Source organism: Harmonia axyridis, chromosome 5 (assembly GCF_914767665.1).
Source record: "Harmonia axyridis chromosome 5, icHarAxyr1.1, whole genome shotgun sequence".
In the NCBI taxonomy this organism is placed as follows: domain Eukaryota; kingdom Metazoa; phylum Arthropoda; class Insecta; order Coleoptera; family Coccinellidae; genus Harmonia; species Harmonia axyridis.
In genome coordinates this window covers 40,786,849-40,814,697 of record NC_059505.1, presented here as the reverse complement: position 1 = coordinate 40,814,697, position 27,849 = coordinate 40,786,849, and the positions used below count along the sequence as shown (strand labels likewise).

The 27,849-nt window shown below is 38.2% G+C and overlaps 2 protein-coding genes across 2 annotated transcripts in view; both read right to left on the bottom strand.

Annotated features, from left to right (window-relative positions):
- Positions 1-115: 115 nt before the first annotated feature.
- Positions 116-20,285, bottom strand: LOC123681365 (protein sidekick). Its single transcript, XM_045619743.1, has 26 exons — positions 20,071-20,285; positions 19,787-19,990; positions 16,466-16,795; positions 16,278-16,405; positions 14,957-15,076; positions 14,680-14,835; positions 14,479-14,605; positions 14,119-14,420; positions 13,065-13,265; positions 12,806-12,984; positions 12,512-12,747; positions 12,231-12,451; positions 11,951-12,171; positions 11,424-11,864; positions 10,622-10,850; positions 10,216-10,515; positions 9,939-10,122; positions 9,463-9,875; positions 8,986-9,182; positions 8,648-8,887; positions 8,407-8,537; positions 8,132-8,346; positions 7,800-8,078; positions 7,419-7,739; positions 5,913-6,226; positions 116-1,759 (listed from the first exon to the last, which is right to left on the bottom strand). Exons 1-26 carry the CDS (start codon positions 20,283-20,285, stop codon positions 1,517-1,519), a joined length of 6,147 nt encoding a protein of 2,048 aa, XP_045475699.1. The 3' UTR covers positions 116-1,516.
- Positions 20,286-20,522: 237 nt separating this feature from the next.
- Positions 20,523-27,849, bottom strand: part of LOC123680938 (protein sidekick-like) — a 68,881-nt gene continuing 61,554 nt past the window's right edge. Inside the window, exon 3 of the mRNA XM_045619061.1 lies at positions 20,523-20,707. Within this exon, the coding sequence (XP_045475017.1) occupies positions 20,523-20,707 (185 nt within the window). The remainder of the gene's footprint in view (positions 20,708-27,849) is intronic.

Below are 27,849 nucleotides of genomic sequence, written 5' to 3'. Positions count from 1 at the left end.
CTTTTTTTGGAAGAATAGGAGGATTTGATAAATATTTCAATTCCTACTATTATTAAGCTTCTCATTCTCTCGCTACTTTGGTTAAATCAATTCATAGATGAAAAAAAAACAGAAATACAGTCGAAGTAATCACAGATTTATTTTACAAGTAATATTTACAATAAATAAAGGCAGTGATATAATCATCAATCAGTACATAAGAAAGTTTTGTCCTATCCCCTTCAAATATTGAAGGGAAAGGAACAAAAGTCACAAATTTTCCACTAAACTCCTACCACTGCACCATTGGTCAAATTTTAAGAATATGAATGAAAACTGAACATCGATGGCACTATTTATGATGATTGGAAATTGTTATATTGAAAACTAATGGAATATTTTGTAATTTTCTTCTAAATATTCAAGCTTGAATAAAATAGAAGAAAATGTTAACAATTTTGTTCAATATAGTTTCATTTATCATATTTGTCTATAATTGTGAATGATAGGGATGAGGAGTTTAAGAATTCGACACTCATTCAAATAAACCCTAAACTTCCTCTTTTAAATATGAAGTTTTTCGAATATGATGAAAAAGTTTCAACTTCTTCATTATTGCTCAATTTGATAAATATACTTATCAAATTTTCTTAGCAGCCAATGAAGCTATTTGGTGAAAGACAGCGAAGAACACACTCTAAGCTTATGCTTCATATAACACGTTTAAGCGAAATAACCTTCGAAAGAATAAAAAAAAGAATAAGAGATCTTGAAAACGGTAAATCGATTTAAACGTGTTATATAAATTTCATTTTAAGACACCTTGGTTCAATGTATCAACAATCTAAATAGGAATTATCTTAAAATTTCTACAGATATCTAACAAATTCTCTATCGATGAAATTTGGCATCTCTTAAACTTACATTATAATGTTTGTATTGTTCAATCATTTACTCAAATAATAAATGCACGTCTCACGGGAAAATAGTTGAGATTAATCAATTACGTATATTACTCAGCGGATAAAAAAAATACGTATATACAGTCTTCGAGAAAATTAAAAAATACAAACTCAAAATTATACGAAAGGGGAGCAAATTGCACCAGATATAATTTCGAGTTTTACCACCTCAACTTCGCTCAATAATGATGCCACAAAATAATGTACAATTATTGACAGGAAAGCGTTTCTCAGTAATGAAATAAATTTCATAATCTTCAATTACAACCAATCAGTTTTCGAACATACCCCTCACTTTCAAAAGGGTCCAGTTCAACAGAGGGTATAAAACTTTTGAGGTTACGCTCTATGATCGAATGAAAATTGATGTGACACATACGTCATTCCACTATAACCTCCAAATTTGCGATCGAATTTTATTGCACCCCAAAAAAGAGTTTAAAGCTACCTCAGTTTAAAAAAAAGTGACCTTGTCTCGAATAAAAAAAGGTATCAGTTAAAATAAATGCATTCACAGAATCTTAAAATTGACTGTTCCGTTTACCTAGGCTAGGATGACACAGCGAGTCTTAATGCTACACAAACGAGGAGAATCCAGGCAATGGCGCTCTAGATCTTGCCATATTGTTCATTATTATCTGGCCCCCGTTCAAACTCACTACTGCACTACCCTCAGGCTCGGAGTCTGTATAACTCGAATAGTTCCTCATAGGTTTCTGTTTTTTCCACGACTGTCTCAGGGTGTCGTTGACGTTTGCGTAGTGGTTGACAAAGGAGTGAGGATCCGATCTTACGCTATCGTTTTCGCTCTCAGATTCCTAAAAAAAATTATCCGAAGTTAGTACAGTTCTTCGTTGTAGATACCTATAAGGTGTGTGAATAAGTCTTTCCCGTTTTTTTTTCATATTTTGAGCCTTTATTGTGAAAAAATGGTTACAAATGAATTATTGAAAGTATTGGCCATCGCTAGCTACAACTTTTCCCCATCTTTCTGGCAACATACGAAACCCGTTGCGAAAAAATTCGACCGGTTTGGCCTCTATCCAGTCATCCACCCATTTTTTGGCTTCCTCGTAGGAATGGAAGTGCTGGTCAGCCAGGCCATGCGTCATCGATCTGAAGAGATGGTAATCAGACGGAGCAATGTCTGGACTATACGGCGGGTGGGGTCGGACTTCCCATTTGAGCGTTTCTAAGTATGTTTTCACCGGCTGTGCAACATGTGGGCGAGCATTGTCATGTTGCAAAATAACTTTGTCGTGCCTGTCGGAGTATTGTGGCCGTTTTTCTCGCAGTGCGCGGCTCAAACGCATCAATTGTCGTCGATAGACCTCGCCTGTGATCCTTTCATTCGGTTTCAGAAGCTCATAGTAAACCACACCTAGCTGGTCCCACCATATACAGAGCATGAGCTTGGCGCCATGAATATTTGGCTTGGCCGTCGATGATGATGCATGGCCGGGTAGTCCCCATGATTTTCTTCGCTTCTGATTATCGTAACGAATCCACTTTTCATCGCCAGTCACGATACGATGCAGAAAACCCTTTCTTTTATGTCGCTGAAGCAGCTGTTCGCAAGTGAAAAAACGCCGTTCGACGTCTCTCAGCTTCAGTTCGTACGGCACCTAATTTCCTTGCTTTTGGATCATTCCCATGGCTTTCAAACGCTTGGAAATGGTTGTTCGGTCAACTCCCAATGCTTCAGCAAGTTCTTCTTGCGTTTGACACGAATCTTCATCAAGCAAAGTCGCCAATTCTTGATCTTCAAAGATTTGCGGCCGCCCAGAACGCTCCTTGTCTTCCACGTCGAAATCGCCACTTTTGAAGCGTCGAAACCATCCGCGAACACTTGAATCATCGACACAACCTTCTCCATAAGCTTCCTGAAGCAACCGATGCGCCTCGGCAGCAGATTTCTTCAAATTGAACCAATAAAGTGAAACTTCCCGCAAATGACGTCGACTCGGCTCAAATTTCGACATTTTCACGATTTCAAAAATTTATGATGCGAAAAAATTTCAACTAATGTGTTAGTGTGGAATTGTTGACAGATGAATAAGCTTTGATTATGACATATGTAACCATTAAATACTCGCACAGTATTGGTGGCGCCATCTCTTACAAAAAACGGGAAAGACTTATTCACACACCTTATATAAGACATATTTACCTTCCTTACTTCCGGACGCAACTATACAAAGAGATGTATTAGTGAAGCGTACTTTAGAAGTAACGACCAATGAGGGTGTTAGATGAGATGAATTACCCACAAAAAAAATTATAACACCAAACAAAAAAAAACAGGAAAGAGAGAGAAAAGAATTGAAAAAGAGATAGAGGGGGTTAGTAAGACTTTTGTTTAACACGTGAGGGATGTGCATTGAAAATTAGTGAAATGAAATCAAGAGTATCAGATCTTTCGCATGTATTCGGTGGAAACCGTTGGAAGTGTTAGCATCAGATCTTGGTACTTTTTAGTGAATTTCTAATTTACATCTTATCCAACTATGATTTTCTACTGATAAACTTTGGCTTTCTAATAACTAACTATAATTTTCTAATAATTGACATAGTGATCATACCGACAACAAAGTTTATTTAATTTAATTTACCTTCACTAAACTGTCATGAAGTTGTACAGTGAGGTATGACAGTTATGACCTTAATGACCTCAGCCAAAATATCTTTCACCTGTCATCTTTGTCATGTACAAGGTGCTTCATGGCTAGTTCCCACATTCCAAAAAATCACGGTTGGTCATTGAGAAGTGCCACAGAGGTGGGTTGGTTTTATTTGAAGCAGTGAATAGTGTAGTTTTCAGTTCTCATCGTGCAATGGCCAAGAGAACAGGAGAAAGTTTTGTTGTTGTTACTTTAATTAACAAAGTCCCTTCTGTATGAGATATAGGGGAACTGCGCTTCACCAAAAAGCAATAAATAGCTCAAAAATCACAGTTCTGAAGTCTCGTCTAAAAGCATCATAACTTTTATAATAATTTATTTATAATATAATATACAGGGTTAGAACTATTTAGAGGGACAGGGATATTGAAAACTGTTAGAGATACAGGGTGGCTTAAATTACAAAAAAGTTGCGTTATTTAGGGATTAGTGTGTTGGTGTGAACAGATCCAAAATATCTGCAATGGTTCCCGAGATATCTCGAAAAAACTGAAAATCGAGATTTTCTTTTTTTCTGTATAACTTATTTGTTTCTGGAAATTCAGTTTGTAGTCATTATTCATCATAGAGATTCTAATGGTGTTTTCAGATTTTTTCTGTTTTCCATTGTTTCAGAGATGCGATAGTCAATTTATTCTCCTTATGGACGCCATATTGGTTTTTTTTATGGGGTGATAAAGAAAAGAATAACGAATTCAACAATGTATCGCATTCTACAAAAATTTCCAGTCTAGGTTTTCAAATTTGAATACCTAGTTGTTATGTAAAATCATCATATGACTATCGCGTCTCTGAAACAATGGCAAACAGAAAAAATCTGAATACACCATTAGTATCTCTATATTGGATAATGGCTATAAACCAAATTTTGTGATGTTATCTCCAAAAGCAAATGAGTAATACAGAAAAAAAATAAAATCTCGATTTTCATTTTTTTTTTCTCTCTCTCGGGAACCATTGGAGATATTTCGGATCTGTTCACACCAACACACTCATCACTTAATGACTCATCTTTTTTGTAATTAAGCCACCCTGTCTTTCTAACGGTTTTCGATATCTTCTGTAGTGGCCCTCTAAATAGTTCTAACCCTGTATATTGTATATACACTGTGTCCGTAAAGTATGGAAAAAATTCATTTTTAGCTGAACAGACCATTTTAAGAAATATACCTGAAACACGTCGATTTTTGATTTTAATTTGTCGTATTTTAGAATAATAATCTAATATACAGGGTGAATTACTTTCGAGTAATGACGTCACCGTCATTCTTTTTAAATGGAACACCCCCATCTCGTCTTAATTTTCTAGCTGAGCTGATTCCAAAAATACAATAGTTTTGTGTGTGCTCATAAAGTAACGCGTAACATTCTTTATTAGTTAAATTAACAACATTATCAAAAATAATTATTGTCAGGGGGCAATTGGTTTGAATGTAACACCCTGTAGTTTGTTACATTTTTGATTAATAAAAATAAGAAATAATTTCTTTCATTTTCTGTTTGCTAGACCACAAATACCAAACATGTTTGGAAACAGCTCATTTTTATTAATCTAAAAATGAAACAAACTACAGGGTGTAACATTCAAACCAATTGCCGCTAGACAATAAGTATTTTTGATAATATTGTTAATTTAACTAATAAAGAATGTTACGCGTTACTTTATGAGCACACACAAAACTATTGTATTTTTGTCCACCCTGTACTAATTGGAATCAAGATGTGATACATTTTTGGAATCAGCTCAGCTAAAGTAATCGGAAAATTGAGACAAAATGGGGGTGTTCCATTTAAAAAAAATGACGGTGACGTCATTACTCGAAAGTAATTCACCCTGTATATTAGATCATTATTTTAAAATACGGTAAATTAAAATAAAAAATCGACGTGTTTCAGGATTATTTCTTAAAATGGTCTGTTTAGCTAAAAATGCTTTTGTTCCATACTTTACGGACACAGTGTATATAATTTTGTTCTCTAGTGCGTCTTATACTTTTTCTTAAAGAGCCCTACAAAATATGGGAACTAGCCGTGGCGCACCCAAAGAAAAACAACAACCTAAAAACCTAAACCCTTCCAATTCGAATTTCACCGGAAACATCCGAGCTTCAGACAACTTAACACCATCGTAACAGAAACAAAACCAAGAAGGTGTGTTCTCGTGCTTAAAATTTGAGCGTTTCGTTCAATCCGTTATCGATGTAGTGGTAGAAAAGTGTCCTACGCCAGACCTGATCAACAAACACAACCGGTCAACATTTAGATGCGGGCTAACCGACAACGAACTCACCTGCGAATCGGAGGAACTTATCTCAGACGGCTTCTCCGTGACGCTGCTGTCGTCCGGGTTCTCATCGTAGCCTTTGAGGCTGCCCTCGTCCGAGTCGTAGGGCACAGAAGCTGGAGAGGGCCTGGGAGGGGATTTGCTGAGCATGGCAGGAGGCGGTTGTGGCGGTTTACGGGTCAGAGTGCTCCGCTTGCTCATGTTGCTTAGCGTGGTGATGTTGGCGTTGCCGTTGCGAGCTCTGTAGTAGTCCATGGCCAGCTCCTGGTGGTCGCCGATCGACATAGCCATGGATTCCTCCAGGGTGCGCTGCGCCTCTTCTGTAAGGAACATCCGGTTTAGTTACATATAAAGAATGAGGTTAAGGAGGAACACCTCCACGTGACATTCTCATCATCTGTCAACATTTGCCCAGAACTCAGAGTAATAAACATAGATATAGGGAGCATATGTCATTTTCAGTAAGCAAATTTTGTCCCCAACATGAACTATCAAATTTGACATGTAGCGCGCGGAAATTCAAACATATCAGTGATACGATATTTCACTCAATTCGCGAGTTTCTCCACAAAGAACGCACTTCTTATGTCCCATAGTGAATCAACGTTTCATATTAACTCAAAATTTATTGAAATAAATGCCTCAATATATCAGAAATTCAGAAAACAAACTTTAAGCGCGCCAAACGATGTGAAACAACCGATGACATTAGGAGAGCAAAAGTTGCCAAACCTTGGATTTCAGTAGGTAGATACAGAAAATAATAAATATTCTGCTCGTTATAAATTCGACAATTAGGAAAAATATTGGATTCCAAATATTCAAATTTGCATATTTAATCGGTAAACACTTAAATAAATATATTTCAATCAATATAATCTAAATTTATAACGATATAGTAAAATTGTGGATTTGAAAATGTATCACAATCCGACAACGGAATCTAACCAAGTTAGGGACATCTAAAAATTGCGTATACTTCCTCTATCTATGTTTATCACTCTATGACCCAGAACTATTTAATGACAGTTAGGAATATTACAATAGTTCCAACTTTCATTGAAAGGAGTACTTTCACAAAATTGGAGTTTATTGTAGGATTTTTCAAGAATATTTTTAAAATACATCTGTGCTTTGATTTCCTTTATCGAATAAGACAGCATCATACTATCTTTATTTAACTAATGGGATTTCATCTCTGTTCCTAGCATTGCAAATCTATAATATCAAGACGTATCATTGCCAGTGCTTCATACTGAAATGTTCATATTTCAATTGAAGGCTGCTCCTTTCAAAAGTCGCCAGTATTATCTTAAACTCTTTCCAGATTCAGTGGATATAGCAGTATTTCTAGAATCTAGGTTAATTCATGTGAATTTATGCAATTCATTGCAGCAAAAAATGCATTGGTAACTCATCTAGTAACAGGACACTAATAAACTCTAGTTTTGACAGTTCTGAATGTCATTCCCTTAAAATAATTCGAGGTTATAATAATGAGAATCAACTTACGTTTATATTTGTAACTCTTGCTCTTAACGCAAAGTATTGCTATGACCATGATGATGATGATCACAGACAAAGCGGCCAAAATGACCATAAACCAGGTGGTCCTGTAAAACGGTTGGTACTTCAGATAACCGTATTCCATGTACAGCTTGGAAGGGGTCAGGACAAGTTCTTCCGTAGTTGCAGGATAACTGATACCGAAACGATTGTAGGGTATTACTCGGAAATTGTAGAATGTGGAAGCGATCAGACTTTGATAAGATATGGCAAAATCTACGAGGGGGCCGTTGGTTGTCTTCGCGACAAGCTGCCACATGGTATCATCTGAAAACAGAGATTCATGATTAAAACTAGACGAACGAATTGTCTTCAACCTCTGCATACCTTTCTTCCTGGACTCGATGTAGTATCCGAGGATGGGGCCTTTTCCAGTTGGGCCGTTCAACCAGTGCAACTCGATATTTGTGGGTGTCTTAACCAAGGCTAGCTCTTTCGGAGCACCTGGAGAGCCCTCTTGTGGTCCAGTGGTTACATTACTCGAAATAGGTGGACCGTAGTCGATGGTTTCAGCTCTTACGGTAAAAGTGTAAGTGATGCCTTCTTCCAGAGACTGTATGTGAAGATATGTGGAAGTGACTTTTTGTTTAACCAACTTACTAAAACCTGAAAGTTCTCATTTTAGCAACATATTTTTTTTGACAGAGAATAACACTTACGATCGTTCTCTTCTGTGGTTACATAAGTCACTACATAACCTACGATGTCTCCGTTAGGTTTCCTGGGTGGTTCCCAAGAAACCACAAGACTGTTCATGGTTATTTCGGAAAAAGTGAGGTTATCCGGAGGTCCTGGAATGCCTTGAAGAGTTTTAACAGTGATGGCTTTGGAACGGGGGCCGTCACCTGCTGGATTGAAAGCCAATACCTGGATTCTAAAGAAAAGCAATTGTGTTAAAAGAATCCTGAAATATAAGTCAACAATGTGAACAAACCTGTACTCAGTATATTTGTCTAGGAACACCAAACTGTGAGATGTCGTAGAAGCAGGAACAACTTCAGTTTCTTCTTCGAACTTGGTTCCGTTCTCAAATTTTTGCGGAGAGAAAGTTACCAAGTAGAAAATCTATAATTTAGAAATGAAGGTTTAAATTAAACACCTAAATCATAAAAGAAACATACACTCCAACTTAGTGGACCCTAACCCAACATCAATCATATGAGCAACACACTCACCTTATAACCTAAAAGCTCTCCATTCTGCATTTGCTGCTGTGGTGCTTTCCATCGTAGCTTAACTTCGGTGGAGGATATAGCCTCACCTTCTAGAACCCTAGGTTCACCGGTTGGAACAGCCTCACCGACATACACTGTAACCGGTGGACTTGCTGGTCCTTCTCCTTGAGAATTGAAAGGAATAACAACAATCTCATAGTTTCTATCTTGTAGCAGATCTTGCAGGACGATTTCGCTTGACTGAAAACAACGTTCAATTAATAATTGTGCGATTTCCAAATTTGAAGATAGAAAATGATGTTTTATTGGATCTTGGAAAGTTGCGCTTTGATGCTTACCTCAATGCCCATCACTTCCTCTTTGGGCGTGGCCTGAAGAGCTGTGGGGTAGTCCGATACTGGTTGAAAAACGACTCTATAACCTCCTGTTTTGGTGTCTCCGCTCCAATATTCATTTTCTACAGTTAACCAGAAAACTTTGACACTTGTTGTTGTAATTGGGACCACTTTTACTCCTGTTACTCCTCTACTAGGTGCTGTAATCGAATGTTGGTTAAAAAATGGCTACTTTCACAGGGAAGAGATATGAAAACCAGATGCTCAAGACTCTTAGCTTTAATTCAGATGGAAATTGTAAAACCATAAAAAATTATTGAGAAAATCAAAATCCACATTTGAACTTTAAGCGCCAGGTATCTCGGAAACTAGAAATGTTTGTATAAGGCAAGAATCATCCCATTTTGAGGGCTAAAATGTACAATTTGGATATTGGAAATCCTTGATGAATCATCCTGTATAGGTTAGGTTTTAACTTACCAGCTGGATATGTCCTCACGTCGCTAGACTCATGACTGAAACCACTGGGGCCTATATCGTTGGTAGCCTGTATTCTAAATTTGTAGGCCGTAAACGGTTTGAGGTCAGATACAGTATAAGAGGTCAACTGAGGATCTATTCTTTCAGGTAACGTCTGCCAAGGTCCTCCGTTCTCTGACTTTTGCACAATATAATACCTGAGAGGGGCAAACCCATCTCTACCAGGTGTCCAACTGAAAGTGATCTGCTTGCTCTGGATCTGACTCCTGCTGATTTGAGGTGTAGAGGGAGGTTGTGGAGGTTCCCTGTTGTTCGTGGTATAGACGATAGCTTTGGCTGTTTTACCATAGCCAAGTCTTGTACGAGCCGTTACCGAGAATAAGTAGTATTGTTCTTGTTCCAACTGAGTGGCACTGTTGGATTTACAACGAATTGTTAGAAGAATATTTTGAGGATGTTTGGTGTTGAAAACTTACGTAAAGGTTCTAATGTAAGGTTCGAACTCTTTAGAGTACCGGTTATTGCCATTAGAATTATCTATGTGGTAGGTCACTTTGTAACCTAATATCTTTCCATTAGGTTCTTCAGGTATGTCCCATATTATTCGAGCCGATGACAGAGACACATCAGGGAAAGACACATTGGATGGCACTCCAGGGACTGCAACGAAAAGGTTGGGTCAGTAATGAAAACAAACGGGTTTCTTTTATTTTAAATTTGACTTCAATTTTTTCAAATTATCCAGCAACTTACCATCTTCAAAAGTTCGAACACCAATGGCCGGTTTGCTGGGTTCACCGTCACCCAACCTCGTGTAAGCCAGTACCTGAATCCGATATTGTACAAACTTCTTGAGCTCCGTAAGGGTAGTGGTAAAGGTAGAGTTGCCAGCAATTTGCTTGTACTGGGCTGGCGCCTTATCGGCAGCGTAATACACTTTGAAACCTTCGATGAGACCGTTCTGATGTTCTTTCGGCACATCACCCCACTTCACCACAATTGTCGTTGAAGATGTCGAGTTGGCTTCTACGTTCATCGGTCCAAATGAAGGTACTAAAATGTAAAGATGACTAGTAAGTCAGTGGTTCTAACTTGTGTTAAGTTTACATAGCTGGTAGATCAGTAATAATAACATGATAAGACTATAATGAGTTCTAACCTGATTCTCTAGTTCTTTCCAAAGCCCTCTGACTCGATTTCGAACAGCCTACATCATTACAAGCCTGCATAGAGATCTCGTAGAGCTCGTATTCCTCAAGATTCGTCACCACGTGTGAGTTAGCTGTGTGATCGTCGATTGAAGCACTTCTAGATTTACCGGATGACACTTCTATCAAGGTTATGTTATAACCTCTAGGGTTACCGAACCATTCGATCTGTTGTAATGGCTGTAAAAAATGCATCAAATACATTATTAACAAGACTACAAGTGTTTCAAAATAGAACTATAAAAATATTATTGAACTATGGCATGTTAACACCAACATCAATATTATATAAGGACACTAAACTTTTGGACATTCATAACCTAAAGAAAATGGAACAAGTTAAACTGATTCATGGCATGACGAACAATTATATAAAGTCAAATTATAGATTTACACTAGTACAGGATGTGCATAGTCATAACACCAGAGATAGAGGTACCATCAGAAGTGAACTCAGGTTTACAAGGAAAGCCCAGGACTCCCCAATTTACCGAGCAATAGAAGCATTTAACCAAATACCACCAGAAATAAAGTATATAAGAACTAAAAAAAACTTTAATATTAAGCTTAAGTTGTACCTGAAGGATTTATTTTGTTTAGTTTAACTTTGTTGTTGTTTTGAATATTATATAGTATTATTTTTTTGTATATTGTTAAATAGGCCTTGTCACCAGTATTTGTACTGTATCAGAGGTCAAGAATAAAGAAGTAAATAAATAAAAAAAAATAAAAATTAAGGTTAAATTCACTTACAATCCATCTGACTCTCAACTCTGTGGCACTTATAGCCCTGACTGTTACATTTTTAGGAGGGAACGCAGGTGGTGCTTGGATAGTCTGGAATTCTTTAGACGATTCGGATGGCTGAGAATGCCCAACAACGTTGTTGGCTATCAACCGTAGTCTGTACTGAGTGAATGGTACCAGACCGGTCACTGTTATAGACTTGGCATCGGGGTCCGAAACCTCAAACATCACGAACCAACTGACATTCCTCGTTGTTTGAGCTTCCACCGTCCACTTTGTGATCGAAGAATTTCCATCAAACCCTGGGGTGAACTGAAGGACAACCGAAAAAGCTTCGATATTAGAAAGTGCCAGTTTGGTCGGAGGTTGAGGCAGTACAGGCTCCACTCCAGACTGTATTGTTGCTATTTTCGGTGGCCCCATACCAACTCTTGTTGAAGCAGTCACCTAACAAACAGAAAATAATGATTAAGTAACAATAATCAACACTAACCTACTCTAAAGATCTAAATTAGTTTTTTTGTGTTTCTCACCTCGAACCGATAGTGTGTCATAGCCTGAAGATCATTAATGCCAATATTCAATGTATCCGATGACAGATTCAGCATTTTTACAGTTTCCGGCTTATCTCTAACGTGATAAGTTATTTGGTATGAGGTTAGGATACCGTTGGGTTCTTTAGGTGGTGACCATATGACATTGACGTATCTGTCACTAATTTCATCGAATTGCAAGCTTGCCACTTCACCAGGAACTAGAAAAATCAAACATTGATTAGACAACTTGAAATAAATGATTCAGTATATTGCTTACCATCTTCCTTTGTCTTAATGTAAACATACTGACTGATCTCACCATCTCCTGGATCGGTGAAACAAAGTACTGTGATGTTGTATTCGGTGAATTTTTTCAAACCGTTCATTATCACAGTTTGTTGAGCGTAAGGATCCAACAGGTTTGGATGTACAGTCATCATTTTCTTCTCTGTGTAAGTTTCCCTCATTTCATTATAATGCCATGCTTGAATTTTATACCTAATATAAAAAATAAATATATTTATTATTATGTTATCTCCAATTATTGAATTTCATTACCCTTGATTGATACCGTTGATCTTCTGTGGATCTGGGGGATCCCACCATATTTGAACAGCCGTAGAATTGACAGGTATAACCTTATCGATTTTGGGCGGAGCTTCGGGAACGCCCTCTTTGGTTTTTATTTTGACACCTTTGGTAAACACGCCCACTCCTTTATTGTTGTAAGCAGCTATTTCTATAACGTAATCCTTCCAAGTGATTAGATCAGGAATTAAATAGTTTCTTTGAGCCTAAAAATAATCAAAGTTAATCTTTTTCTCTTTACACTATGTTAAAGCTTCACATTACCTCATTAGTAATGTTTCTTATTGTCCAAGGGCTCTTGTTATAACCATACAAGCGATAACGTATAATATACCCTAAAATTTGACCGTTACGGTGTTCTTCTAGTGGTGGTTGCCACTGAGTTATTATTTCTGATGAGCTTCGAGCAGATCCGACAAAACCAACTGGTGGACCAGAAGGTGCTAGAAATAGAAGTATGGGTGTAGGTTGTTGGATTTAATGAACTGTAGTATATAAAAATTTTTTAAAGTTTTTCTGTTACCTTCTTGTGGCAATTTGATCATATTGCTGGGGTCACTAGGGCTCCCCTCTCCTACACTATTGATAGCGCTAACTCTAAACTGATAAGAAGCGGCGGCTTTCAAATTTTCTAGCAACACCCACCTTTGGCTGGCGGAAAGGTTACTTATCTCAGTAACCCAGTTCATGAGTGGGTCTGGTATTGGACCTACAATCGGAGGTACTTATGAAACAAAATAATACTGCATGGAGTCGTTATCAGAGAGAATTATTTGAAATTAAGTGCTCCAATGAGCATGCATGTTATTCCACAAGATTACGACATATATGTTATCTTTTTTTTTTTTCGGCTACGCTTACATTCATGCCTCAGTAAACTGAAGCGCTTTCCTCTTATGCTAAAATCATTCTTAAGCATCCAAAATGCTTCGAAGATCAGCCAAAGGTCCAACTACAGATAATACATAGATCATCACTGTATAACCCAAAGTAAATAACAAAAACAAAAAATAAATAAAGGATTATAGTTAATACATGACATAAAAAAACTAAAACATGCTCGGAAATACTGAACATTCAAAACAGAAACTTAACTTTAGGTCATACAGAGAGAAAATTTCACTAACAAATAACCCATAAACGAACAATACATGCTCACCTAAAGTTTTTGTGTTACATACACAACCATTCTCATTAAAGATCAGCATTCCGTATAAACATGACCAAAATAAAAAATTAAAAGATAAAAATCTGTCATCCAAAACCTATTTGATGATAACACTAAATAAAACCAAAAGTTCCAAAAATAATATTAGTATAGGGTGCTGTTGTATTCATAGGAGAGAGGAAAATAAAATTTCAAATAGCACAATTTTAATTTTAAAACAATGTTTAGAATTTTTAGGAGGCAAATTCGTTGGCATAGTGCTATTTGAAAGTTTTATCAGAGGATCAAGGTGACTTTTCCGAATAATAGGTTATGGATGACAGATCCCACTGTCAAAACTAGCATTTGTCAGCGTAAAAGGTTATGTAACACAAAAACAAAACATCCATCCCAGTGCTACTAGACTTACCGAATTCAGGTACCTCTCTTCTTTGGATAACATACTGTTTTATTGCACTGTTACCGTCAAAACCTGGAGTCCAGCTGACATTCACCACTCTCTTCATTTGATAATCCAGTCGTTCAGCTTTGACGTTGTTCGGTGGAAAAGGCAGTTCTACCACCTTCAAGCTACCAGAGCGGGTGTCATTACCACCAGCTGATGTCACGCTGCAAGTGTATTCACCAACGTCTGCAGCTCTAACAGCCTGTATCTCCAAAGTGCCATCTTCCAAGATATTCACTCTGGATGTTAGCATTGGATTTATGAGTCTAGAGAAGAGAATATTTTGATAGGTTTGTTTAAACGAAGAAGTTTCGAGGAACTTACCTGTTGTCGTGGAACCACAGTAAACGGTAGGGTACAGCTGGATCTGTTGACACTTTGCACTGTAACGTTGCAGTGTGGCCAAGTAACACACTTGTGTCAACTGGAGGTTTTATGATTTGTGTTCTCACTGAAACGTAATGATATTGATGAGATTTTCGGTTAATCTAATTTATGAATAAATGAATTTTGAATTTTTCTCACCTAAAACGCTGAGATAAGCAGAACCTTTTACTGTTCCAGCCTCGTTGCTTCTTATGCATGTGTAATGTCCAGCATCTGTCTCCTTAACGGACACAATCAAAAGATCTCCTGATTCTAATATTTGGACTCTTGATGAAGGTTCTATAACGTCATTTTCTGAGGAAATAATATAAACAATAAACACTTCATTGTGGCCAGCATAAATTATAAAATCAACAAATTCATAGTCTTTTTTTTCAAATAACTGTCTTTAAATGTGAGTCTTTTTCTGTCTTACCATCAAAAATCCATGTGATGTTAGGAGTAGGTGCTCCAACAGCTCTACAATTTAAATTGGCATCCTTGCCATCAAGAACAGTTACATTTTGTGGATAAGTCTCCATCACAGGTGTAGATGCTGCAACACATTTCAATCAAAAACTGTTCAACAAATATAATTTCAGAAAAACTATTGTGAACAACTCTATAAGCTATGTTTGTAGTATCTAAAAATGGACTGCTCCATCCATTTCAAACAAAACCTAAAACTGAAACAAACTGCTTGAATTTAATCGTGCATGCAAATATTTCAAATGAAGAACAGTTCTGGAAAATCCTATAAGTTATTAATTCAATTGGAGCAATTTTTCCAGGACTGTTACCATCTACACTCAGCTACAATAAAATAAAATCTAAAACTGTCGAAGTTTCCATCGACAAACACCTGTATAGCAAAAAATGTGCTGTTCAAAAAACCCTCAAATGTGTAACACATCAAAATCACACTATTTCTACCTGTGCACACCGATTAAAAAATTTTTAATGCAATTCAGTTTTCTACTGGATCCTCTTACATGGTGAAATAAATACTAGTTTGTTTCTTCGGTCGCTTCTCAGTCTTACTACGTTTGCTGCTAGACTTCTCTTTCTTCGCAGTTCTATGGGATAATAAAGGACTTCTTAATTTCAAGGAAGTTTACCTCGTTTGAATTGATAAATAAGTAAAAGACAACATGATTGAAATTAAATTTAAAAAAAAATCAATTTCGATTTCAATTATAGGGGAAATAATTATACATATGCGACACTAGTTGAAAAAATGTTGTGGCAAAAAGAATTAATACACATCTCATAAGACATGAAGCACTTAGTTAAATATGGTATATACAGCTTAAGTGGTGGTGTAAGATTTTTTTCTAGTCACTTAAACAACACCAAACAAGTTTCATGTTGTTGGAGTCAACAGAATCTCTAGATATTCAGTTTTTCAAGAACTCTAAAAGCTTTCAGAAATGACTAATGCAGAACTAACACTTCACTCAATAAATTAAGGGCCCTACCACTTGAGTGACGCCGTTGCCACATTGAGTGACATGTTAGAGGTACCAAAAAATCTCTTAGAGGTGTTTCCTTTCGAATAGCTTCGGAGCAACTGTAATTATTTATCCCTTCCTCATTATGCTTCAATTTTCTTCAAAATGCTTTACTTACTGGCCTTCGCCATTGAAAGCATAATTGACCACTCCCGCCAATTTCAAAGATTTAGAGTTACAGCAGTACTTAGACACCATAGAACCGAAAAATTCAGTCATAAGAAACACCGGCTCGATTATACTTACTTTTAACCCTGAGCCAAGTGGATAAAGAACATTCTCCAGCAGGATTCGTCGCAAAACATTGATACATCCCATTATCACTTATCTTCAATCTCTTTATCAGCAGAGAATTGTCTTCCTGCAGCGCAAACCTGCAAAGAAATACCAAAAGGTATAAGTCACAGTTAGGTCCAACCTAACCCAACACCTACCTCTTGCTATTCAAGTCAATGGCAACGCTGTTCATATACCAGGTGACGTTAGGCTTGGGAAGTCCGACAACGTCGCAGGTTAGAGTGACAGGCGTTCCGTATTCGGCCAGCGTTTCAGCTTTGAGGGTGCTGATGGTCCTAGGCTTCTCCAGGACTGATATTTGAGCGAAAGCTGAGACTGTAGGGTAACCACCTGATCTCATTGTGACCCTGCATTCGTATTGGCCGCTGTGGGTGGTGTTTACGGATACTAGGGCCAGGCTCCTGTTCCAGGGATCGCTGAGAGCGTAGGCGATCACAGCGTCATCTATGAGGATGCCATCTTTGTACCTATGGAGGAGATGTTATATAGTTCTATAGGGTATATAGGTATATAACTCTGAGTTGGCATTACTGTTCAAGATGGCGACCGATTTAACAGCTGTCAACTGCGTTATTCTCAGTTTGGTTTGGCAATTCATCATGAATAGACTCACGCCTGAACAACGCTTGCAAATAGTGCAATTTTATTTCGAAAATAATGGTTCTGTGCGTAATACGTATCGCGCACTACGTCCATTTTATTTTGTTTAGCGATGAAGCGCACTTCTGGTTGAATGGCTACATCAACAAACAAAACTTCCGCATTTGGAGTGAAGCTAATCCTCAAGTGTATGTCGGAACACCGTTACATCCAGAAAAACTGACTGTTTGGTGCGCTTTATGGGCTGGTGGAATCATTGGTCCGTACTTCTTCAAAAACGATGATGGCCAGAACGTTACAGTCAATGGTGATCGGTATAGAGCCATGATTACTAACTTTTTCATTCCTGAATTGAACAACCATGATGTCCAGGAGCTGTGGTTCCAACAAGACGGCGCAACATGTCACACAGCTCGTGCCACAATCGATTTATTGAAAGACACGTTTGGTGACCGCCTAATTTAACGTTTTGGACCTGTGAATTGGCCTCCAAGATCTTGTGATTTGACACCGCTAGGCTACTTTCTGTGGGGCTATCTAAAGTCATTGGTCTATGCGGATAAGCCACAAACCCTTGACCATTTGGAATACAACATTCGCCGTGTTATTTCCGATATACGGCCACAAATGTTGGAAAAAGTCATCGAAAATTGGACGTCCAGATTGGACTACATCCGAGCTAGCCGTGGCGGTCATATGCCAGAAATCATATTTGAAATGTAATGCCACAAGATTATCTTGCGGATAAATAAAATTTATGTCAATCGAATAATCCATCGTTGTTTTATTGCAATTTAAAGTTCTATAGCTCTAGATTGGCTCTTCAGACAACTAGCTCTACGAGATCAATGGTTTGCAGAAGAACGTACAACTGTTTTGGTTATAACAACGATAATAAATACAGTAAAATATTTCTATATATGATTGTTTGTTTTTATCTTCATAATATTCTTTTTTTTATATTTTTCCAGACCTTGCGATTTAAAAGTCTAATGAAAATCTCAACTTATTCAGTGTTCACAGTATTATATGATTACGCCGTAAAAAGCTTTTACGACTGGTTGAGATGCCAAAGCGCACAAGAAAACGTCTAGATGAGCATTTTCCACTATCTGACGTGCATACCGCATTCCTTGTGTGTAATTAAAACGATTGAAAAATAGAAGCAGATAAGACGCTTTTATGATGAGAAACCGCGATGTCATGTTCAAATGCCATAACGTAACCCAATCTGATAAATGTAGCAAGTACGCCGACAATTGAGCAAAATGGATAAATCGACTGATTCCGTTGAAAAAAGTTTGAGAAGTCATAAAGGCAGGGAAAAGTTGGCTTTTTTGGGAAGTATCGATAATATTGTGTGTTCGGTTCGAATGTGAACCTTTTCACAATATACGGAGCCGGCGTATTTTGTGCTGTACACACTGATTTATCATCCTTATCTACCAATGTGAGGGAAAATGTTGGTGTAGATAGATGGTTTGGAATGTAAACAGTCCCTTAGTATTGTCAGATTTGCCAGATACAGAGTGCGCGATGTTCATGCGTAATCTTTTAATTACCGTGACCTCAATATTTCGAGATGAGTCAGTCCGAATTTTATTCAATTTGTTGAGGGTATTCGGGTTGTTATTAGGTGTACAACATAACGCCATCGAAATATAAATTGATTAGTGTCTGCATCATAAAGTTATTCTCGATTAAACATGTCAGCTACGAGCCAAATTCTCGTCATTTGCGAGAGGTTTGAATTTCCTGCTTTAATATAAAAAAATTGCGGCTGAGGCTCATCGAATGCTCTCATATACCTATAGTGAGGCCGCTATTAGTGAAAGAACGTGCCGAGAGGGGTTTCAACGCGTCAAGAACAGTGATTTTGGGATCGAAGACTACCATGGCGGTAGAAAAGAGAAGGTTTTCGAAGATGCAGAATTGGAGGCATTACTTGATCAAGACCCGTGTCAAACGCAACAAGAATTGGCAAGATCGATGGGAGTGACGCAACAAGCCATTCCAAAACGTCTGAAAGTCATGGAAATGATTCAGAAACAAAGAAATTGGGTTCCATTCGAGTTGAAGCCGAGAGATGTTGAACGGCGTTTGTTTGTTTGTGAACAGCTGCTTGCAAGGCAAAGACGGAAGGGATTTCTACAACGCATTGTGACAGGAGACGAAAAATGGGTTCATTATGATTTCCCAAGCGCAGAAAATTATGGGGATATCCCGGTCATGATTCCACGTCGACGGCCAAATCGAATATTCACGGTTCCAAGGTCATGCTGAGTACTTGGTGGAACCAGCTCGGCGTAGTGTATTATGAGTTATTAAAACCGACTGAAACAATCACAGGCGATTGTTATCGAACGCAATTAATGCCTCTAAGCCGAGCATTGAAAGACAAACGGCCGCAATACAACTAGAAACATGATATAGTGATTTTACAGCATGACAATGCTAGACCCGATGTTGCGAAAGTGGTCAAGACATACTTGGAAACGTTGAAATGGGAAGTCCTACCCCACCCGCCGTATTCTCCAGACGTTGCTCCCTCGGACTATCACTTGTTTCGATCAATGGCACACGGCCTGGCTAACCAGCACTTCCGGTCTTATGAAGAAGTCAAAAATTAGATAGATTCGTGGATCGCTTCAAAAGATGACCAGTTTTTTCAACGCGGGATTCGTACGCTGCCCGAAAGATGGGAGGAAGTAGTGGCCAGCGATAGACAAAACTTTGAATCATAAATGTATAACCAGTTTTTTACAATAAAACCTCGAATTACGGGAAAAACAGTGGAACCAAAGTTGTATGCCTATGTAGATAAATGGTTCCACATGAATTTAAGCTTTTTAACTCACCATAGCGTCTCCAATTCATGTAACGGTTTTGCGTTCGCTATACAGTCCAGACTCGCCTGCGCTGTACCGCGTACGATCTCCATATCATCGGGTCCTACAATTATTTTAGGTTCTATTTCTTTGGCAGAGTTGCTTTCGATCACATTCAGCTTGATGAAAGGGCTGTTGAACTTGTTACCCTCCTGGGTGTTTATTGCAACCGCCCTGGAAAAACAAACAAGTTAGGTTATGTTTACGCGAGGCGTTGTTACTGTGCCCAAACCAAAAAGAAGAGAATTTCTCACCTGTATGCTCTTTGGTCAGTTAGGTCAGTGGATAAGATGATGAGTTGATTGTTTTTCGATTTGGCGTATTTTTGGGCGTAGGGTAAACCACCCTCGTCAGTTTGCCACGTCACATCGGGCGGCGGGGTGGATTCTATATCCGGTAGGTCAAAAATTGCGGCTTCGCCTTCTTCCACCGTTACATTTTTGCCTGTAGTGTCCTTAAAAACGTTCATATCTGCAAAAAACATAACGAAATCGTAAAAAATCGGTGAAATACAAAAGTTGCGATGTTGCCAATTCGCATAAAAATCCGTATATCTACTGATATTTATTTGGCGACGTTGCCAAGTCGTTCAAATTATCAGTAGATCTACGGATACACATTTGGCGACGTTGCCAAGTCGTCCCTTAAAATCGGTAGATCTACGGATTTTTTTCGAATTTACCTGAATTTGAAATGGAAGATCGAACTACTTACAAGCTACGGTTACTTTCATTTCTTCGCTGAGTATTGCACCGATTTTGTTGGCTGCGACGCAGCGGTAGCTGCCCTCGTCCGTCCTCTTCGACGATATGATTTTGTAGAAGGGGTCCGTCGAGAAGTCTGAGATCATGACTCCGTCTTTCAGCCATCTGAATTGCGGGGGTGGATTTCCTGAAGAAGAAAAAACAATTGTTTAGCGTCGTTGCCTACAGATATGATCAACTGTTAATTCTGAGTATATCGAAGGTAAAAATAAGTTTTGTGATCAACGATTTATAAATTTCCACCCGCAGAGCAGTCTAAACAACTATGTTTTTTCTTTGTCTGTCTGTGTGTCTGCAAATCCTTGCAACAGTTTCAACTTGTACGATTCTTATCCGATTTGAACGGTTAAAACAATTTTATAGGGGAGAAGGGGGCACCTTTCCACAAAATTTCAATGAAAGACTCTCCTAGTTGATTTATTGCAAGAACGCAAAATTTGATTTCACTTTATGATTCCACTATATATTGTGGTCCATTTTCAACAATAAATTTTATTATTCACCAGAAAATCTGAGTGTTATGATTGAAAAGTTCGAGTGACATCAAATGTTCAAATGTGCCCCTCCACGGGGCACATTTGAACTTGAAGAGGGGCAGGTTTGAACAAAGTGAATAATATAATGAAAAATAAATTTTATTCAGTCGAATAATTCACAAAACAGATAACCGTCGAAAAGTAACTAACGTATGTTATATCGGGTATGATTGAAATGAAGATATAGCGAGGATGAGGTTCTTCCAGTACCTGTGGCAGTAACAGGAGGTTGTAGTTTCCGAACTACATTCTCAAACTCCACATTGCTAACATCATCTACAGGGGGATACTGAAATTTCATCCCCTTTTTCCTTAAAAACTGTATTTCAAAGGTGCCATCTTTATTTTTGTTTTATCAAACCAACGTAATGAACTACAGTTTTCTTCGTACAAAACTTTACCAGAACAAAATCGTTTACAGACAAATTTTGGTATTCAACTTCATCAGCCAGATCACTGTCTGTGTCTTGTTCCGACATAAGATCGTCAGAATCATCTCGGGTGGAGAATGTATCACTATCATCAGATGTGTCTTCTTTTTGTACGACTCTATTTTTGATAATTTTTTTAGTTGATGTCAACTTTGAATTGATTTTTTTAGATTCCACAACATCAAAAACTTTTTTCATAACATTCTTTTTCTGTTTGCTTGTTGTCTTTTCTATCATTTCTTGTTCCAATGCTTCCTTCTCAGGTGTTTCTGTCAGAATTTTTGAGCGACCTTTTCTTCTACCACGATAGTTTTCACTTCTAGCAGGTGCCTTAGGAAAAGGACGTACAACTTCTGGTGAAATAACCGACGCAGAATCGGCGCAGTGAGGAATCCCATCGGAGATAGCCGGTGCAGGTAAAACAACGTTGGTGGCACCAGAGAAGTGAGGTTCTACTCGATGAGACGAAAAGGTATTTGTAGATTTTTCGGTGAAGTCAACATGTTTATTGAACTTGGATTGCTCCGATATTATATTGGATGAAGTAGATGGTTCTTCAATCTGTTGAGGTGACCAGATGTCATTTGATGACATAGGAAGTTGGCCATCAGGTGGTAGTCTATCAGTGACAGAAGATGGGTCAAAATCTTCATCTGTGAATATGTTTCTGTCCAAAGGAAATAATCCTGTTTTTCGAAAACCGGATAAGATGTTTTTCATTGTGAATGAATTTTCGAATGCTTTTCCAGCCAGCTCAGCGATATTATGAATAGTGATGGTTTTGCCGGGGTGCGAAATCATCCAGTCATTGGAAGCTATTTTATATTTTCCTTTAAATGGTCCGAATACAGAGACATCAAGAGGCTGCAGACGATGCGAACAATGGGGGGGGGAAAGTTACTATTATTATGCCATTATCCCTGGCATATAAAATGGCCTCCAATGAGCAATGGCTTTTATGGTTGTCCATGACAATGAGGATTGGATCTTGTTTGGTGCATTTTGTATGATTCACTACGTGCTTTAAAGTTTGCAAGAAGAGTTGCGCTGTCATCCAGCCACTGCTTGGACTATTCACTAAACCAATGCTTCCAGGTGGTGAACCGTTCATAAAAGTGTCATGAAATCGAGCTCTAGGAAAGATGAATACGGGTGGAATTGTATTTCCTGATGCACTGATTATGCCAACCATTGTAACCAAGGTTCCACGCTCACCAGAAACAGATTGTCCCACCTGCTTCACACCTCTTTCAGCGATTACGTTGGGAGCCTGCACTACGGTCATGACACCAGTTTCATCTAGATTAAAGATTCTGCTGGCTGTGAATGGATATTTTTGGAGGGCTCTACTGTAAGTATCAAAAAAAGTTTCGACATTTGCTCTATGGAAACTGGTTGCCCTTGTTAGACTTGTGTTTTCTGGCTTCCGTAAAGAAAGTTCCGGATGTCTCTTCATGAAACCTTGAACCCAGTCTACACCTGCTTGCTTATTTTCTATCCACGAATTTGGAAGATTCCTTGCTAATTTTAGAGCATAATCGTGGGCTAATGTTCGAAGCATTTGATACGTCAAACCATAGTTCATACGAGCGCATGCCAATGAATATTCGACGAGCAGTTCTTCTTGTTTATTACTGAACACCTGCCGAAAGGTATGCTTTGATGAGAAAGTTTCAGCTTCTACTTTATTTTTTTGTTCATTGGAACTCAACTTCTTCAATCTATAATAGAGAGCCGTGTGTGTAACTGAATAAACTTGAGAGGCCTTTCTTAACGACAATTCTCCCCGTTGTACACTATGGATGGCCCGCTGCATATCCTCTTCGAGGAATTCTGGTTTTGTTCTCTTTTTTATATAGTTTCTGACCATTATGAAGATTCTAGAATTAAATATTCGAAATTACTTCAGACTCAGACACTCGTTGTTCAATTTCATCCAGAAATTTTTTTAGTGGGGCACCTTTGAACATTGTTCAAATGTGCCCCACTGGTGCTGTTCAAATCTGCCCCAAGCAATGAAATTTTTTACAAGCAGGATTGGAAAAAAAAAAGTTATATTATCTTTGAAAAAGCACCTTTCCTGTTCTTCTGAATATATTTTTTATTTGAAAAACTCTGATACCCTATGTATCTTCTGTACTTACTGAATAATTCACTAAACTACACTCGTTCAGTTTTCCAGCAGATCGTCACAAAACAAGGCATGCGCGTGATATCCTAGCTATCGGCGGACTGAGGTTTGAAACGTATGTGAGATGTTTAGCACTTCTCGAACAACGATGCCAAGTTGAAATTATGTAAGATATTTCCATGATAAAAAAATAAAAGCAATTGTTCAAAGGTGCCCCCGTTGAAAGGTACCCCCTTCTCCCCTACTTTCTATGTTTTTACTATCAATAAAATTAGATATTTAAAAATATAAGGGCCAGTTGCACCATTTGCCTAAACATTGATTACTTCCTTTTGGGGTCAATATTCAGGTTTAATTCGGAAAGACTGTTTCTACTTTTTCTCTTATATTACCGAAGATCCAGAGGGCAGAGATAAATGAATTTTATGGTCAATTACCAAGTAGTAACGACTTAATAGTTAGATTTTCATGGAATTTATCTACTGTTTGGGTTGTAAAGGTTGTTTTTTTTTAGAGCTATAGAACTTTAAATTGCAATAAAACAACGATGGATTATTCGATCGACATGAATTTTATTTATCCGCAAGATAATCTTGTGGCATTACATTTTAAATATGATTTCTGGCATATGACCACCACGGCTGGCTCGGATGTAGTCCAATCTGGACGTCCAATTTTCGATGACTTTTTCCAACATTTGTGGCCGTATATCGGCAATAACATGGCGAATGTTGTCTTCTAAATGGTCAAGGGTTTGTGGCTTATCCGCATAGACCAATGACTTTACATAACCCCACAAAAAGTAGTCTAGCGGTGTTAAATCACAAGATCTTGGAGGCCAATTCACAGGTCCAAAACGTGAAATTAGGCGGTCACCAAACGTGTCTTTCAATAAATCGATTGTGGCACGAGCTGTGTGACATGTTGCGCCGTCTTGTTGGAACCACAGCTCCTGGACATCATGTTTGTTCAATTCAGGAATGAAAAAGTCAGTAATCATGGCTCTATACCGATCACCATTGACTATAACGTTCTGGCCATCATCGTTTTTGAAGAAGTACGGACCAATGATTCCACCAGCCCATAAAGCGCACCAAACAGTCAGTTTTTCTGGATGTAACGGTGTTTCGACATACACTTGAGGATTAGCTTCATTCCAAATGCGGCAGTTTTGTTTGTTGATGTAGCCATTCAACCAGAAGTGCGCTTTATCGCTAATGGACGTAGTGCGCGATACGTATTCCGCACAGAACCATTATTTTCGAAATAAAATTGCACTATTTGCAAGCGTTGTTCAGGCGTGAGTCTATTCACGATGAATTGCCAAACCAAACTGAGAATAAATCACTTGACAGCTGTTAAATCGGTCGCCATCTTGAACAGTAATGCCAACTTAAAGTTATATACCTCGAAAAAAAAACACCCGTTAGTAGTCTGTTAACCGGAAGTTATAGAGATCTGAAAATATTTCAGGGGGAAAGATCATTGTCTCAAACCCCAACATGCAAATTTTCAGCTCAAAGTTATGATTAGTGTTCCATAAGTGTTCAATAGGCCATTCCGGTGAATCACCACGTATATGTGAAAATTTAAGTGAAAAACCGAAATATCCCAACTATACCGATTTCAAGAAAATAGTTTCCGAGGAAAGCTCTGGACCAATATCTGCCTTGAACGATTCCAAAGCTTTACTATCTAAAAAAATCAACCAAACATCTTCCCAATTTCCAGCGTTTTCATCGTCAAAGCTCACAGCAGGAAATCCGCACGTCACTGAACACATATGCGTCGACAAACAAACAATACTACTCATAAATCAAAATATACACGGATTTCCAACACGATTCGTCGGACGCTACCGAAATAAAATTAAAAAAAAAAAAACGTTGATTCACTCCTGCTTTTCAACTTTATACCTCAACGTTAACCGACTTCATCGTGCCTGTTGTTTTTTCTATACAGTCCAAATATTTATTAACCTCGGGTATTAGAAGTCCCGAAATATGCCTTATTATAAACACAAGGCTGCATCCAAAACGGATTGAAGTCAATTACACGGCTAGATAACGCAGCAAAGTTTATAATCTTATCTGGTAGAGTTTGTTTGTTTTCCACGGCAGGATGGGATCGAAAATAAAATTAGGGTTCTGTACTATGAGGTTGAGAGTAATAGAGTAGAGATACGAAAATTGTATGACGTGTTGTTCGGGCTTGAATCAATTGAGCTTAAAATGGCGGCATTTTGTTTGCATTTTCCGTTTACCTGATTTTTGAGATTTATTCGAAATAGAAGACCGATTTTATTCAGTTACTGTAGTTTTCTTTAGTTGGGTAAATTTGTTCTAACGGGTGTTTTTTTTTCGAGGTATATAACTTTAAGTTGGCATTACTGTTCAAGATGGTGACCGATTTAACAGCTGTCAAGTGATTTATTCTCAGTTTGGTTTGGCAATTCATCATGAATAGACTCACGCCTGAACAATGCTTGCAAATAGTGCAATTTTATTTCAAAAGTAATGGTTCTGTGCGGAATACGTATCGCGCACTACGTCCATTTTATTTTGTTTAGCGATGAAACGAACTTCTGGTTGAATGGCTACGTCAACAAACAAAACTGTCGCATTTGGAGTGAAGCTAATCCTCAAGTGTATGTCGAAACACCGATACATCCAGGAAAACTGACTGTTCGGTGCGCTTTATGGGCTGGTGGAATCATTCCGTACTTCTTCAAAAACGAAGATGGCCAGAACGTTTCAGTCAATGGTGATCGGTATAGAGCCATGATTATTAACTTTTTCATTTCTGAATTGAACAACCATGATGTCCAGGAGCTGGGGTCCAACAAGACGGCGCAACATGTCACACAGCTCGTGCCACAATCGATTCATTGAAAGACACGTTTGGTGACCGCCTAATTTCACGTTTTGGACCTGTGAATTGGCCTCCAAGATCTTGTGATTTAACACCGCTAGACTACTTTCTGTGGGGCTATGTAAAGTCATTGGTCTATGCGGATAAGCCACAAACCCTTGACCATTTGGAAGACAACATTCACCGTGTTATTGCCGATAGACGACCACAAATGTTGGAAAAAGTCATCGAAAATTGGACGTCCAGATTGGACTACATCCCAGCCAGCCGTGGCGGTCATATGCCAGAAATCATATTTAAAATGTAATGCCACAAGATTATCTTGGGGATAAATAAAATTCATGTCAATCGAATAGTCCATCGTTGTTTTATTGCAATTTAAAGTTCTATAGCTCTAAAAAAACATCCTTTCTATGTAGCAAAGAACAACCTTAGTTCGAATCCAGATTATTGAGTAGCTGTACTGTGGGATGAGGAGTCTAGGATATCATCCCATCAACAGAAAATATTAACAATAGAAAACAACATCCAGATATTTATAAGCGCAAAGCAGTGGAAAGGGAAAATACACATGAGGACAGTAATGTACAAAGGTTGCTATGAAAGCTGACAAACTCTTCTAAATTCTACAAGCCTCAGTAAGAAAAGTTTTGATTTACTAACTCACAGTTTGATCTGTCAAAAGTCATTCAGCTGATCTTCATTAACCTAAAAATAACCCTGACACAAGACGACGTGAGCGCCACCATGAGAAACGATGCGGAAATAAAGTGAAACTGGGCCAATACCATTAAAATCCAAGAAGGCTCTGGTCCCTTCAAAAATCCCTACTTTAATTTTGAGGTTTTTCAAGACTGAGCTCGCCCACCAGTGTTTAAGACATCTCAACTGTCATCTAGCATAAAATCTGACCTCCATTTTTCTGTGGTTGTCTCGGATTCGAATGTTACAAACGAAAAGTTGCATAATTATGTCGGGTTGGGTCTGCCACCTGTAATTATCTTCAGGAAACGACTCCACGATGACGACGAAGACGACTTATTTCTTCACGCATCCCATGATTACGTGAGGCTCCTCTGAAAAGTCGTACTGTAACCACAGAACGGCGATAAAGGAGCAATGAAAGTATGGAAAAAACGACGGAACAGTTAGTTTTACACTTGAAGAATGTGGATGTGTTCGCTGAGCGACTTGAAACTAAAACCATTTCCTGTGGTATCGTTTCTTATGTTTTTTCGTCTCATCTGCGCTTGTTTTTCGCTGTTTCAAAGCGATTTGATACTCTTTTATTGTCTTGATT